The following is a 14,755-nucleotide window of genomic DNA, read 5'->3' as shown; positions in this document are numbered from 1 at the left end:
AACATGTTCGTAGGTTGGGCACATGCATGAGAAAGCCAGAAATCAGCTCGTTGATGAATTAGGTAGCTGTCAACTTCCTAAACCGACAAAGCTGTTGTGCAGGAGTGGGGGAAAATTGAGGTCCAATGTATAAAAACAAGTGTCAATCTCATATGCACAACAACACTCAGGATATGCCTTGACAACTTTGCGAGGATATCATAGTTTGAAAGTCTTTGTTTCGCTAATGTGGCTCCTTTGGTTAGTTAGTAAAGATCATAATATGTTAAGTAATATGATTAGCCGCTAATGCGTTAAGCATCGCCTTCAAGATGAGGAACTTTGGTTCGCTTAGTGCACAACAGTGCGTGGGTTGTATAGTGCTATCAAGCCTTGCTTGATCTTGTAAAGGGTTAGTTAATCTATAAAATCACTTATCGTTTCCGAGAAAAGAAAAAAAAAAAAAAAGCTCTAGGGCCTCAAAGCTCCCGTTACGATTCTCAGTTTTCTTTCTTTTTTTTTTGGGCTTAAGCTTCTTCAAAGTTAACAAATGCTTGTTATGAGAAGCAAGAAGCAGGGATAATCTGAGGTCTGTGAAAAACAAAATATAGATCAAGTACTTGAGAGCTTATACTCGATACTCTTTGCCACTAAAGCAATCGGAACAATTCTAGTTCCGTCCATTTTTGTTTTTTGGTTCTCGAAAAGAACTATGTTAAAAAGAAAAAAAATAGGTATGTACATAGTAGGACAAAGGAGCGAAACATTTATCGGGTAATGGCTATTGTACATGGAATGATGACCTAATTATGTTTTACAGTCGGGGTGGACAAGTAGAAGGCCACGGCTTTTAAGTGGATATGACTCTTTAAGTCGTCCGCAGAGGTTACTGTAAGCATAGTTTATGATGACAAGAGTGGTGCTTCAATGTTTTCTTCATCATTCTCTGAGGTCTGGTTTGAAGGATTCCGCTTTAGCATCCAAGCAAAAATCAGTGAAATAGCCTAAGAATAGGAAAGCATTGGAGTGAGGAGATTCTGGGCTAAAATGTAAGTTCAGGGCTTCTGATCCATCAGGGAGTGATGGCGGGATGAGGGAGGAAGGAAGGAAGAAGGCCAAGGGGCTTACCACAGATATAGATGCACATACAAGGCTGAAACCTTTGCAGTTGAATGGTGCATTTCTTGACAGGAATAAATCTGGAGAATGAAATCATTTGTTAAGCAAAAACAAGAAAATCCTGACGTCTGTGTGAAATATTGCGAAAGTTACTGGACTCACTGGTCAATGGAGTCATTGCTAGTGGTGACAACAGACTTGAAATGGCCTGCACGCCCGCAACAAAACCTTGCGTCTTTCCCTGTGAGTAAAGCATGAAGCCGGTTACCCAACTAAACAGCTACCAAATTCCCATAACCTCAAGCTTTCCTTTCAGTTTTTCAAATCAACCAAACTTTGAAGATAAGAAGACGAGGGTTAGAGAGACAGACATATAAAGTCTACAAACCTGATCACTGGAACTCGATGCTTTTGATATGAGAGCATACGTCTGTAATACATTGACCAAGCTAGTTAAAATGGACTACAAACATAAATGATCCCTAGAAGTATAATAGCACACAGTAGCATATTGTAAGAACAGGCACTTACAGCAGGTTTCACAAGAATATTAACAACTCCAAAGGAAGCAGCAAGGTACGGTACCTGTATTGCACAATGGCTTGAGATCAATCAATATCTGGAGGATATTGTGGTTTTGATATCTGCTGTGGTAACTTGATGAAAAGGTAAAACAACAAAAGTAGATACCATCCGGTATATATGTTGTACTTGTGAAGTCCAAATTTCATAAAATTGCAGATTACATATGAGGAAGTGCTAGCTCTTGATTTCTTAATCTATGCATGTGCCACAGACATACTCTACATACATACATTTAGGTAAGGAAGAGTTCATACCCATGCAGCCCATGCCAAGCCATACAGCAATGCCTGAAAATGGTAAGTACTGCTATGAGAAAAAATTCCATGATATAAGCATCCATTAAAACTAGAGAAAGTTCAAGCTTCCAGGTTAAATTAACCGGGCAACTTACATATGCTACGGATGAGAGTAATGCTGCACACAGGATAACTTTCTCCCCAACTATCGGATTGATGCTGGGAAGCACCAGCAACTTGACACAAAGCACATATAGCAAATTGTAAGTGAAGAAATTCTAGATGATACAAGGCATTTTAAAAGCCAAAAAGATGTGCTTTGCTGTGCAAATTAATTATGCCTCAAGATATTTAGGAGTTCTCATATTTGTGTCTATCGCTTAAACATATGATGTTTTTAAAGTCATTTTTTGTTAGTGAATTCTAATAAAAAAGACAGGCTTAATGAACTACCTGGGAAATGATAGAACCCACTCCTACCACCATCAGAATTTCTGAAAATTGATTTTTGTCAAAACCAAAAGCTGCCTTCAGATAATACTGCAAATGTAGCAGAAGCTTAAATTAGGTTCTAATCACATCACTAAAATGCACTAATAAGGAAAACATAAAGGAGCAAGGTGCACTTAAAACTCAGAATGATGTTAGCAGGATAGACCTCAATTGATAGCACACAAGAAAATCTACTAGCATAATGACTTGAAGTAATTTTTGAACAAATTAAGAGTCAAGAATATATATTTTCTATAACAAAGGATTATAACAAAAAATTCTTCTGCCTTCTAGGGATTCTACATCTTTAGTATCTCATTTTTACTCCAAACAAGAAAGAGATGATTGAGCATTTCACAGATATGGGATCATTCCTCACCTCCGGGATTTCCTGGTTCAGAAGGCCTCTTAGGAAAAGGTTTTCAAACTAAAGAGGCTTTGAAGAATCCCAAACCAAACCTAGACCACAGGATTGGTAACAGACTCAACAGTAGCAGTCGTAAAAAGAGGCAAACTCGCTCTGATTTCCTTCCAAATCCCCATGATGCATAAGGAAGACCATGACTTACAGTGATTCTATGGTTGCTTAAGCAAGAATTATACATGCTTCCCTCGGTGTCAACACTTTCTATGATTTATGTAACATCCAAATTATCCAAATAAACCTCCTGATATGTTTGTCAGGGTAAATTTGATATGGATACCAAATGAACAACCTAATTTGTACAGAATGTGAACTTAGTGAAGTCCTCTGTTAGAGTAGTAGAGAAAACATACCAGTAAGACGCTGTCGATCCCAGACATCCCCAGTTCATAGAAGAACGAAATAAGAGAAATACACTTCAGTGCTGGGCTGAGGAGAAAGTAAAAATTATTCAGAAAGCATACACTAAAGCATTCTGATGCCCTGGAATTTTTAGGTGCTAGAGAACAGAGAAATCTGAATATGAACTGCTCAACTGAAAAATTAAAGCCTTGCGAATAAAGCATACATTAATACCTGCTGATAACAATAATTGCAGCACGTCTCATTGAGTTATATCGCTGTTCAACAATCTTAAATGCCTTCTTCAAGAATGGTAAGCGTTGGTCTCCTATTGGAGCTGAAGTTACAGTCTCAGGCAAAAACAGAGCCATATAAAGAGAGCAAAAGATCAAGAGGGTAATTGAAACCTGAAATGGAAAGATTAATTTCTGATAAACAGTTTCAGAAAAATTAAGAAACCAATAACTGTAGGGTAATGCTCAGATTATTATGGTGACATGCCACAAAAATGCTATCCTCGGGAAGAAAACGTGCAAGAACATTTCCCAGGACATGGGAAGCAGAAAAAAGTCCCATCATCCAGCATAGACCAGTAGTTCTTTTGTTGTCATCGATGACATCTGCCTGTAAGTGAACAGAAAATTGTCTTTTTATCACTTTTATATCACCTCGTAATGGTTTTGTGCTCAAAAGTTTGTGTAAAGGTGTTACCACATATGCAGCAGCAATGCAGAAAGTACTTCCTTTTATGATGAAAGAAATTGTGCGAAGAACGTAATAAGCATACACAAAGCTCTTTGACTTACTGATGATGAGCAAGGCTGCCAAAGTAAAGATTAACAGCTTCAGGAATAAAATTAAAATTTTCGAATAAAAATGTCCACAACTTCAGGAAGATTGACAGGAAAGGATAATTTTTGTATTTCAGTTGAATAGCTTCCTTTAAAAGAAAAGGCAAAGTAGAAGACAAGAATTCAAAATTTGAAAGTACTTACAAAATGGAAATATAGTAGTTGACACAGTAATAAGGAGAAGTGGCTTTCGACCATAATCATCTGAAAGTTGGCCTGAAACCGGGAGAACCACCATTTTGAATATTCCAACAACCTATGCGTGAGAATACTAATTAGCTTCACAAGCAAATGCATGCCATACAAGCAAAGGAAGGAGAAGGCCAAGAAAAACACAGAAAGTAAGTAAACATATCAAAATAATGCAGCCTATGAACTTCCCACACATTTTCCAATAAACAGCACTATTGACCATGTCAAAGAATACCTTCCAGCAATTATTTCTTCTATTTGTAATCCTAAAATGAAAATGTTATATGACAAATGGTTTGAGGGCTGGCTGGGGCGATTTACTCAATTTACTGCTATATGACAAATGGTCAAAGCAAGCTACTCAAATATTCCACGTAGGTTCATCAAAAGAGGATTTTCTATGACTACTAGTATTTACTAGGACCCAGTAGGGCTGGGCAAAATTACCCACCCGCGATATTCAATTCGATTCAATTCGAAAAATAAGATATTCTGTCCACATAATTTGACTTGATCAATACAGTGTAGGATATATATATATATATATATATATATTATTTTTATAGTACACATACTACAAAATAATATTTTAAGAGTTAATTAAGTAATTTCATTAAACTAATTACTCTTCAAATATGAGAGATTATTTGTTTATAAGATTCAGAAGTCATCATCTTATATATTTTAGAAAAGAGTTTGATTGATGTAGAATATATATGAAAAATAAAGTACTAATTATTTCAATTTTCATTGATTCTAAATTCTTTTAATTTCTTTTTCTTTTTCTTATATTCTCTTTACATGTTTCTTTTTCGGCATGAGACTTCTTTTTCGATAAAATATATGTCAAAGGTTAGATGAACTACAAAATTAAATTAGTATAAGTTAAAAAAAAAAATCAAATGATGAGCCGGATGGGGTAGGACCGTAGGAATCCATTGCTCCAACCATCTTTTGGCAGGTATCGATGATATACAAAGTCTGGTAAGGGTTTCAAAATGGACTGATCTGCAAAATACGAATCATGTCAATGAAATTCTGTACGATAGGTGCCTGACCCGTTTGCCTAGCAGCAAAACATTTGCCTCGAACTTGATTCGTTTTTGTTCACCTGTTATCACTCAAATTTGCAACTTAGATTATCTCTCCCTTAAACAGTCAGTTTGCCTTTTGGAAATTGAATCGGCAAAACAAATATATGCTAAACTGAAAGCATTATTCTCAGGCTCATTTACCTTGGGTCAACAAGTTCACCATGCTCTAACATGTACAACAATCGATATGAACTTTGATATCATTTGTTTTGAATACGTAGTGGCTGAACACTTCCTTAGGCAAGATGAATCTAGAAAGTCAACAGAAATGCCAGACAAGAATTCCATTATCACTATCTTGAATATTGTACCATAAGAAACTCTAGGGATCACAAAGGTTTTAGTGGATGGAGAGGAGAAATCAGCCTCTAGAAATGGAGCCAAAAACCGTCCACAACTTTTATAATCAGCCCAACTAGGTGCAAAAGCTCATTAATGTCAGTCTTATGAAGGCTTTCAATCAAAGGAAAAGGAATACTCCAGATGTGATCCTCCGAGAAGGTCAAATTTTTACAACTCTTAGCAAAAACAAATCCAGAAGAATAGTAAAGCCACCACTCTATCATTGTCAGGGTCCATGTAGTGGCATTATTACTAAAATATCATTCTTGAGCTGGATAAAAAATTCATTTCAGTGAAAATAAGTAGCTATTATCTTTCTCAATGCTACATAGATTATTCGGCAACATCATCAAAATTTTCTATATAACTTTATCATCACAAGAAGGAAAATGATTAAGGTGAGAATAAAAAATAGTTACATAGTTAACAACTGGTAACTGCATATTAAGAAATTCCAAACCTGCGTTATCTGCCATAGACAACACGTCAAACTGATAAATAAAATAGTGAGTACAAAAGCAGCACGCCAGATGGAGAAGTAACCATGAAGGAACAAAATATTTGGGGGAAAACTTGCAGGCACCATCAATTGACAACAACAGCCTAAGATCAGGAACTAAGGTCGTCAGAAGCATATAATTGGCTGATTGTAGAAACAATTTGAAGAACCCATTCTTTATTCACCATAATCCAAACCATGATTACAACAAAGGAAGACTCCCTCGAATTATTTTGTCCATCTTCTTGAAAACAAAAACAGAGAAATCCCACTCTAGATACATATAGACACCTGCCCTGGTGCATCAAACATCGACACATACGAACAGATATACATGTAAAAGACACAATTAAAGAAGGAGGGTTGGGGTGATCATTCACCACATTCATATATCAGGATCAGTCACCACCTGTCCAAGAAGCGTGGTAAGAGGGAAAAAATTGAATTTCATACAGATGTAGTAGCTCTTACAGTTTGCTGAACACCATTGAGGTAGATGGCTTCTTCGCAAGTGGAGTGGCCAGGACAAAGAGCATCAGTTGTGACATCCACAAGAACTGATTTAGTCATCTCGTCAGCAATCCAGTGAAAGCATAGCGGCAGCAGTAGGTGCACCAGAAGTCTAACTTCTCTCTTGTTTTTCCACCACCCTATCATCTTTTTTCGTTTGTTTCTTCTCTTCTCAACGCTCTCTTCCGATTCTTTTTCAACATAAGTAGATAATTCAACATAAGTAGATAAAGAGCGAAGGGCTGCGGTGACCTGGAGGTTTTCGTCGTCCTCTCACGTGCCGCGCATGTGATTGAGAGAGTTGTTTTCTTCGCGCATCGCGCGCCTCTTCTCCTCTGACGGTACCCGTTCAGCCGCGCGCATTGTGCCTGTGGTTAGGGTGTGCGTCTGGGCTGGTGCGGGGATAGGCCGGGTAGGGGAGCGGTCAGCGACCGTCCTGAACGGTCTCCTCACATAAAAAACGTGAGGAGACAAATGAGCCAAGTCAGCAAGGCTGAAGCAGGGCACAAAAACGATGCCGTTCCAAATAAAAAAATGTTGACTTCCAAACGGGAGCAGACGGAGCAAACGGAAGAGAATTGGTTTTTGAAATTCAAGTTGAAATTTTGAATTAGTCGCAGAAAACAAAACTGAGGGAAGCCAAATAATTAAATTGTGAAGGTAATCTACTCTGACCAACCACTCACTGAAGGCAGAAAGCTGAAGTTCAGGTGGGATTCAACCTACTGGGTGTTTCTAGGTGAAGTGGGTGTAGTCTACTCTGATGAAGGTAGCAATTGACAGAAAAGTGGGTGGAGAGGCAGGCGGCATGGAAGAAGCAAACAGAGATGAAGCCAAAGTTTGTCCGTAAAACTGAATAGCAGAAGCAGTTGTGGTCTCCAATTGGGTATAAGAGTGTTGTATGTATTCTGAATGCGTGCAAGAGCGGCGGTAAGGTAGAAGTAAATAGAGGAAATTCAGCATCTCACGAAACCAGATTTTGTCCTTCAACTTAATAGCAGAAGCAGCTACGTCTCCGACTTCGGTGAAACGTGAAGCGTATTAGCAGACCAAGGTAACATGACTGAACCATGTCAGTAATTGTGGCCAATAATTTGTCACCCAAATGCACATCTGTTAAAGGAAGGATGAAATTAGAGTCACTGAAGACATAATATGAAGATGATAGAAGAATAGTGAAGTTGTACTGTATTTGTATGTGTGTACCGTATCTGTGTGTGTGTGAGCATTCAGCTTTTCAGTGATGGACTATAATGGGATAGTAGTTTTTGGAAGACCTAGGGTTATGTATTCAAGTAAACCGTCGACTGGAATTAGGGAAAGATGAGAGAAACAAAATCACATTTAACAAGTGAATGAATATACATCCTGTTGTAAATTAGTTACATGTTATAGCCACCGTATTACAATTGATATGAATCATTGTGCATTTAGTAATTGGTCCATGCTCATGGAGCAATATTAGTTTGCCCCTTTCCTGACCATATAGTGTGTGTAAAATGGAGGCGTAGAGTTGAATGAGGTGAAGCAGAGGAAAAGACACATATGTGAATAATAAATGGGTGAACCTTGTGTTGTAAGTCAATTACATGATGTAAGAAATATATTACAATGAGTAGAAAGTAGGGTTATGTATTCAAGTAAACCATCGACTGGAATTAGGGAAAGATGAGAGAAACAAAGTCACATTTAACAAGTGAATGAATATACATCTTGTTGTAAATTAGTTACATGTTATAGCCACCGTATTACAATTGATATGAATTATTGTGCATCTAGTAATTGGTCCATGCTCATGGAGCAATATTAGTTTGCCCCTCTCCTGACCATACAGTGTGTATAAAATAGAGGCGTAGAGTTGAATGGGGTGAAACAGAGGAAAAGACACATATGTGAATAATAAATGGGTGAACCTTGTGTTGTAAGTCAATTACATGATGTAAGAAATACATTACAATGAGTAGAAAGTACTTGTTTGGCCCTCAAAATGTAGAAAATGTAGAAAATGTGGAGTTGGTTTATGCGGTTGTCATTAACGAATGACATAAGGTCCAATAAGCTAAAGAATCTAGAATCAAAATATAATCACCAGCGTGGATGTACATACAGTTAAAATAGACTTACATCGTGTGACCAATACATTACAGTCCGTATAAGTTAGTGTACATGGAGTTAGTGTACATAGATAATGCCGTTGTCTTAGAGTAAAAGTAAGGTGATGTGAATCATTAATCATATTGATAAGCGTAATAATAGGATTTGGTATACGAGTAATGTGTGATTCATAACACATTATAAATGGCAATATACATTTATATTGTCGTTTATGTACATACTATTCATGAAATGTTGCAAATTAGGGTGTTTGATGCATAATTGGCAGGAGTAGAAGTAATGGATTGCAGCAAATTGGCAGAAAATGGGACCCCTGAATTAGGAATGGAGTTCAACAGTGAAGAGGATGCGTACAAGTTTTACAACAAGTATGCCTTTAAAATGGGTTTCAGTGTACGTAAAGACTATCTGAATAAAGACAAAGACGGCGTGACCACGTCTAGGAGATATAGTTGCTGCAAGGAAGGTGTGAAACGCAAGTACGAAGGTGATGTGATGCCAAAGAGGACACGAGCGCCGACGAAAACAGGGTGTGGAGCTAAGATGGTTATCGTGTTGTTTAGAGGGACAATGAAGTACCGTGTGCATGACCTTGTCTTAGAGCATAATCATGAGTTGCACATTGCTCAATGTGCTCACATGATGCCATCACAAAGAAAAGTGAGTGTGGCTCAAGGATTCCAAGCTGAAATAAGCGAGGATGCTGGGCTTTCATTGAAACAGAGCCATGAGCTTATGGGAACGGAAGCAGGTGGGATGGGTAATGTGGGATATACTCGGGATGATCTTAAACGATATCTTCGAACGAGACGGGAAAGGAGCTTGAAATATGGAGAAGCAGGTAGCATGCTGAATTATTTTCAAGAGCAAACACTCGAGAATCCATCCTTTTTTCATGCCGTACAGCTGGACTGTGAAGAGCAGATAACGAATATCTTTTGGGCTGATGCAGGAATGTTAATTGACTACAACTTTTTTGGAGACGTAGTCACATTCGACACAACCTACAAAACAAATAAAGAATACCGGCCACTTGGAGTATTTGTGGGTTTTAACCAGCATAGGCAAATTGTGATATTCGGTGCTGCCCTTATGTATGATGAGACGATAGATTCTTTCAAATGGGTGTTTGGTACATTTTTAGAAGCAATGTGCGGAAAACATCCAAGTACCATACTAACCGACCAAGATCACGCCATGGCAGCCGCTCTTTCAATTGTCATGCCTGAAACATTTCACGGTCTATGTACGTTTCACATAAGGCGTAATTTTATGAAACATCTTGGCAATCACTACAAGGAAAATAGTGATCTTCCATACATGTTTGGTGCCTGCATGTATGAGTTTGAAGAAGTGGAACAATTCAATAGGGTGTGGGAGGCGATGGTGAAAAAACACAATCTTGAAAATAATGAATGGCTCTCGGGGTTGTACAAAATTCGTGATAAATGGGCAAGGTGCATGATGAAAGAAAGATGGACCGCGGGAATGCGAAGCACCCAACTCAGCGAAAGCCTAAATGCAGCAATTAAAAATCATTTGAAATTGGATCATGACCTTGTGCAGTTCTTTAGACATTTCAATCGGGTGGTTGATGAAAAGAGACATAATGAACTGATCGCAGAATATGAAATGAGGCAAAAGCTCCCCATGGTAGGGTTAAGGCAAACACCTATGCTTGTGCATGCATCAGAGACGTATTCACCAACCGTATTTGTTGCATTCCAAAATGAATATGGCGAGTCAACAGCTATGGTTATATTGAGACAACAAGATGCAGCGATGTTTGTGGAGTTTGCGGTCATGAGGTATGATGGAGGACCTGAAAGAACAGTAGTATTCAATCGGAATGATCTAAGTGTACGTTGCAGTTGTAAAAAATACGAGAATGAAGGCATTTTATGTGGGCACGCGTTGAAGGTGTTTGATACCGTGGGCATAAAAATAATTCCTCCTGAATACATTAAGAGGCGATGGACAAAAAGAGCTCGGGCTGGAGACTGTTTTGATCGGCGAGGACAGGAAGTTGTGGCTGATCCTAAAGTCATGATTTCAACTCGTTATCGGGAGCTCGCTCCGGCCATGATTAAGGTCGCAACTCGAGCAGCAATGTCGGAGGACACCAGCAAAGTAGCAATCACTGTCATATCCGATTTGTCAAAGAGAGTTGAGCTCCTCCTCTCAGAAAGCGAAGAGCAACCTTTGCAAAATCAAAAAAATTTGAATATGGAGGAACGAGATAAAATTGAAATTGTAAATGAAATGGGGGAGGCAGTAGTCGCAAGAGGCATTAAAAAACGAGGCGGTGGGAAGAAAAGTAGAGTGATGCGAAGTTGGGTCGATAAATTTGACAGAGTAAAAAGAAAATCTAGATTATCAAGGACTACACAGACTACGGTATGGATCAAATTTTGGTACATGGGGAACATTTATGCTAAAACTAAGTTATTGTTATACTATTAACTAAAGTTTAGGTAACATTCATTATGAAATAATATTATTGCCGTGTCAATACTGTAGGTCTCAGAATCGGAGCCGACATCGATTTCATTTGAAGAATACATGTTTATGGGATGCCGTTCATCTACTGACTCTGTTTCGGTTAGTATAAAATGGACATGACTCTTGCTTTTATTTGGATGTTTCTAACAGCATAAATAGTTACATTGATGTTACATTGTGTGATAATGTTGTTACGGCCGTCATCCCTCCTGATATACGTATTTTGTTTGTCTCATACAATGATTTTGCCCATACGAAACTTGTAGACGCATTCAATGAGTCAGACAGTGAATGGCCCTCCAAATGCTGTTGCTCCCGATATCGATGAAAGTCAAACGGTATGCTTACATTTAGTTGTTAAAATAAAACCTTCTTGTTCATGTAGTAGAGCTACCTTTTTTTCTTTAATTGTAACGGTGAGCTCCCGAAGGCTGTCAAATCATGCAAATTATGTAGTTAACGTATGCTCGCTTTAATAACGTATTATTTTTTATTATTTCAAGGTCCACCGTTTGGCTAATCAGGGGCCTCCTGCAAGTGTCCCTACAGAATGGATGCATCCCAGATTTTCTATTTTTTCCAAGCATAACTCCGTCAGAGATGTTTTAATGGTCTGATATATCATTTTTGTTATAATGTCTAGTCCAATTTAACTTTATAAGTGAGTAATATAGGCACTGGTAATGATTTGTTGACAGTCGATTACTTATACTATATAATGTAGGAGGAGCGTGGGGCAATTTCAACACACTGTGATGTTGATGCATATCATGTATTTGCACCATCACCTCAGGTGACAAATTTTTATCGTTACAGCACATATTTATGTAATGTTATTAATTGGAGACTTGGACATCGTATATCATTAATCGTATGTTTTATTAATAATATTTGCTGATTTGCCATCGTTACACATTTCAGGAAAGAAATAACACACAGGGATTGCAACTACGCGTTGACGTCGCCTCCCCCCAAAATGAGGTTGATGAATGATGTGTAACTATACATTTTGAACGAGACATTAAGTGGTTATCCCAACTTGAGAATGCTGCATATGTACGTTACAAGCAGTTAATAAGCTATTACAACTTATTGACGAGGTTATACAGGCACCATTGATGTTTCACTTGAAGAACGAATTGAGAACTTCTTAAGGCAAGCAGGGATTCGGCAAGCAATTTTTCAAATTTTCGGCTTTCAATTTTTCAGGGATTCGGCTTTCAATTTTTCTTTCCTTTGCTTTGCTAGTTGCTCTTAGAGTCTGAGGCAAGCAATTGGAAATTCGAAGTTGCCGCGGCCGCTGCCAGAATTCTTCCAGGAAGCCGCTGCTACCGAAGCTGCCATTGAAGGCTTGAAGCTTTGTTGCCGCCTTGCCAGTAAGCCAGTGAAGCGTTGCAGCTGGGCACACACCACGGCACCTTGGAAGTTCGAAGTTCAAAGTTGCCGCAGCCGCTGCCAGAATTCTTCCAGGAAGCTGCTGCTGCCACCGAAGCTGCCATTGAAGGCTTGAAGCTTTGTAAGCCAGTGAAGCCTTGAAGGTAAGTAATATCCCGGCTCCAGCAGTCCAGCTTTCTGCTCACGAATCTGCACACACCACGGCACCAAGTGCTAATGTGTTTCTCTCCAAGTTAGGAGTTATGTGCATCTAGTTATATATATATATGTATATATAACACTGCTCGTTAAAGGTCAGTCTCTTGAATTCCAGCTTTAGAGCTGATGTTGAAGAAACCGATTGTTTATCTATGGAAAAAATATATAAAAATATTAAATAAACCATAAACATCAAACTTTGATTTCCCAGTAACTTGTAAAAGTTGACAAGCTATTGCAAGTGCATCAAATATTGGAACTTTTGTTCATATGATGGCACCTTGTGTGATACTCGTGCATGCACTAATTGAATCTTGGCACTTTTAGCTTTTTAAGAGGAGATGCACTCTAGAATTTGTTGAGTTGCTTGTTTTGTTGGTCAGGTTCTGGAGCTCAAGCTCATGATAGCTAAGGGAGGTAGAAATATAGAGCCATCCTTTATGCTTGCTTGACTTCTAAAGTTATGGTTCAATCAACTTAGATTTTCACAGTTAAATTTTGTTATGAATCTTAGAAAACGTCCAATGGAGAGATGCTCAGTTTGAAAATTTTCAGACTGGGATGTATTTGAGTGGAAACTTATAATAGAAGCACGAATTATAATTGCACTGTGAATCTGTGTTTATTAGCTTATTCAAGAAAGTAAATTGAACCTCTTAGTAGCCAAGGCAGGTTGAATTCGGTAACTGAAAATAGGAGCTAAAGGAAAAAAAGATCTGTTAGGATATGAAGATCTAGAGGGTAGAAAGATTTCAAATGACCCAAAAAATGCTCCTTTTCTGTACTTATATTATAATTTACATGTTTATTTAATTATATTATATATTTTTTTTATTATATATTGTGACCCGACGGTTCAACCAGTGACCCACCTGTTGAACCACTGACCCGTCAACCGGGTCCTCTTGCCGGGTTGATGTCCGGGTTGGTTTTAATAACTATGGTATTGGTAACTATTATCTATATTTTCAGTCTCTGACCTGTGCGGTGGCATGCCCACCCACAGAACTCACAAACGAGAAAGCTAAGACGCAGCTGGTTAGGTTATGATGGAGAATTCTATGAATCTACTATTACAAACTACAAAACAAGATAATCTTCTCAAGCTCAAAAGAAGGTTTCTCTTTTTCTTTTTGCCAATGGATAATATGATTTTATTATTGTTATTATTGTCACTATATGGCCCAAAAAAAGTGAACTGTTTGGCACAGGTTGTTGATGGATTTGCCTCTGTCTGGGTTGGAGAAAAAGCTACACAAGGAAATGAATCATCTGGAAGACATGTATGTTAATTGTTATCTTTCATTTCTTCTGCTTAAAACCTTTTTTTCCCTTTTTTCCTTTCGTTGGTAGCATTTTTTAAAAAATGTTAATAACTATCTAAACTCTGTTCTACTGTAAATTCATGAATCAGATTAATTGGTTTGCTTTAGTAGCAGTAAAAATTAGTAGTAAGTATCACAAAAGGTATATACAGGGATTAATGCTCCCATATATGTTAATGGCACTCGCTCTTTATCTTTTAATCACGTGATAATTCACAAATAGCCTTACAACTAGGATTACCCCATTTCCTCCTATATTCTAATTGAAATGGAATTTTGGGGTATGTTTATCAAACAGAGTGCCATTAAGAAATTTGGGAGTCCCATTATCAGTAATCCATTTTTAGTTGGTAAGTACAATAAAGAAAAAAAAATAAAATGTCATTGGGCAGTACTACTTGAAATACTTCCAATTTTTTCAACCCAATTTGCAATTTAGGTAGTAATTCAGTAAGAGAGTTCTTGGGTTTATTGGTTCTTGATAAAAACTTGTAGCTGCAAAGTACCAAACTTAAGCATGAGAATCAAAGTCTCATGATATTAGCACCTATCTGA

General features: G+C 37.9%; 2 protein-coding genes across 2 annotated transcripts; one reads left to right on the top strand and one right to left on the bottom strand.

Moving 5' to 3' along the window:
* Positions 1-571: 571 nt before the first annotated feature.
* LOC113756759 (tetracycline resistance protein, class A-like) lies at positions 572-6,855 on the bottom strand. Its single transcript, XM_027300297.1, has 14 exons — positions 6,627-6,855; positions 4,173-4,284; positions 3,889-3,998; positions 3,679-3,801; positions 3,412-3,584; positions 3,189-3,264; positions 2,373-2,459; positions 2,075-2,155; positions 1,938-1,970; positions 1,630-1,683; positions 1,487-1,528; positions 1,261-1,339; positions 1,108-1,178; positions 572-983 (listed from the first exon to the last, which is right to left on the bottom strand). The coding sequence occupies exons 1-14, from the start codon at positions 6,810-6,812 to the stop codon at positions 882-884; spliced, it is 1,329 nt and encodes a 442-aa protein (XP_027156098.1). The 5' UTR covers positions 6,813-6,855; the 3' UTR covers positions 572-881.
* A 2,204-nt stretch (positions 6,856-9,059) lies between these two features.
* LOC113756760 (protein FAR1-RELATED SEQUENCE 5-like) lies at positions 9,060-12,792 on the top strand. The gene is made up of 6 exons (XM_027300298.1): positions 9,060-11,177; positions 11,301-11,381; positions 11,549-11,620; positions 11,786-11,893; positions 12,007-12,075; positions 12,541-12,792. The coding sequence occupies exons 1-6, from the start codon at positions 9,060-9,062 to the stop codon at positions 12,790-12,792; spliced, it is 2,700 nt and encodes an 899-aa protein (XP_027156099.1).
* Positions 12,793-14,755: the final 1,963 nt, after the last annotated feature.

The sequence above is a fragment of the Coffea eugenioides genome, unplaced genomic scaffold (genome assembly GCF_003713205.1).
Source record: "Coffea eugenioides isolate CCC68of unplaced genomic scaffold, Ceug_1.0 ScVebR1_2474;HRSCAF=3505, whole genome shotgun sequence".
In the NCBI taxonomy this organism is placed as follows: Eukaryota; Viridiplantae; Streptophyta; class Magnoliopsida; order Gentianales; family Rubiaceae; genus Coffea; species Coffea eugenioides.
Note: the sequence above shows the minus strand (reverse complement) of the source record. Positions and strands in the feature narration are given on the sequence as shown.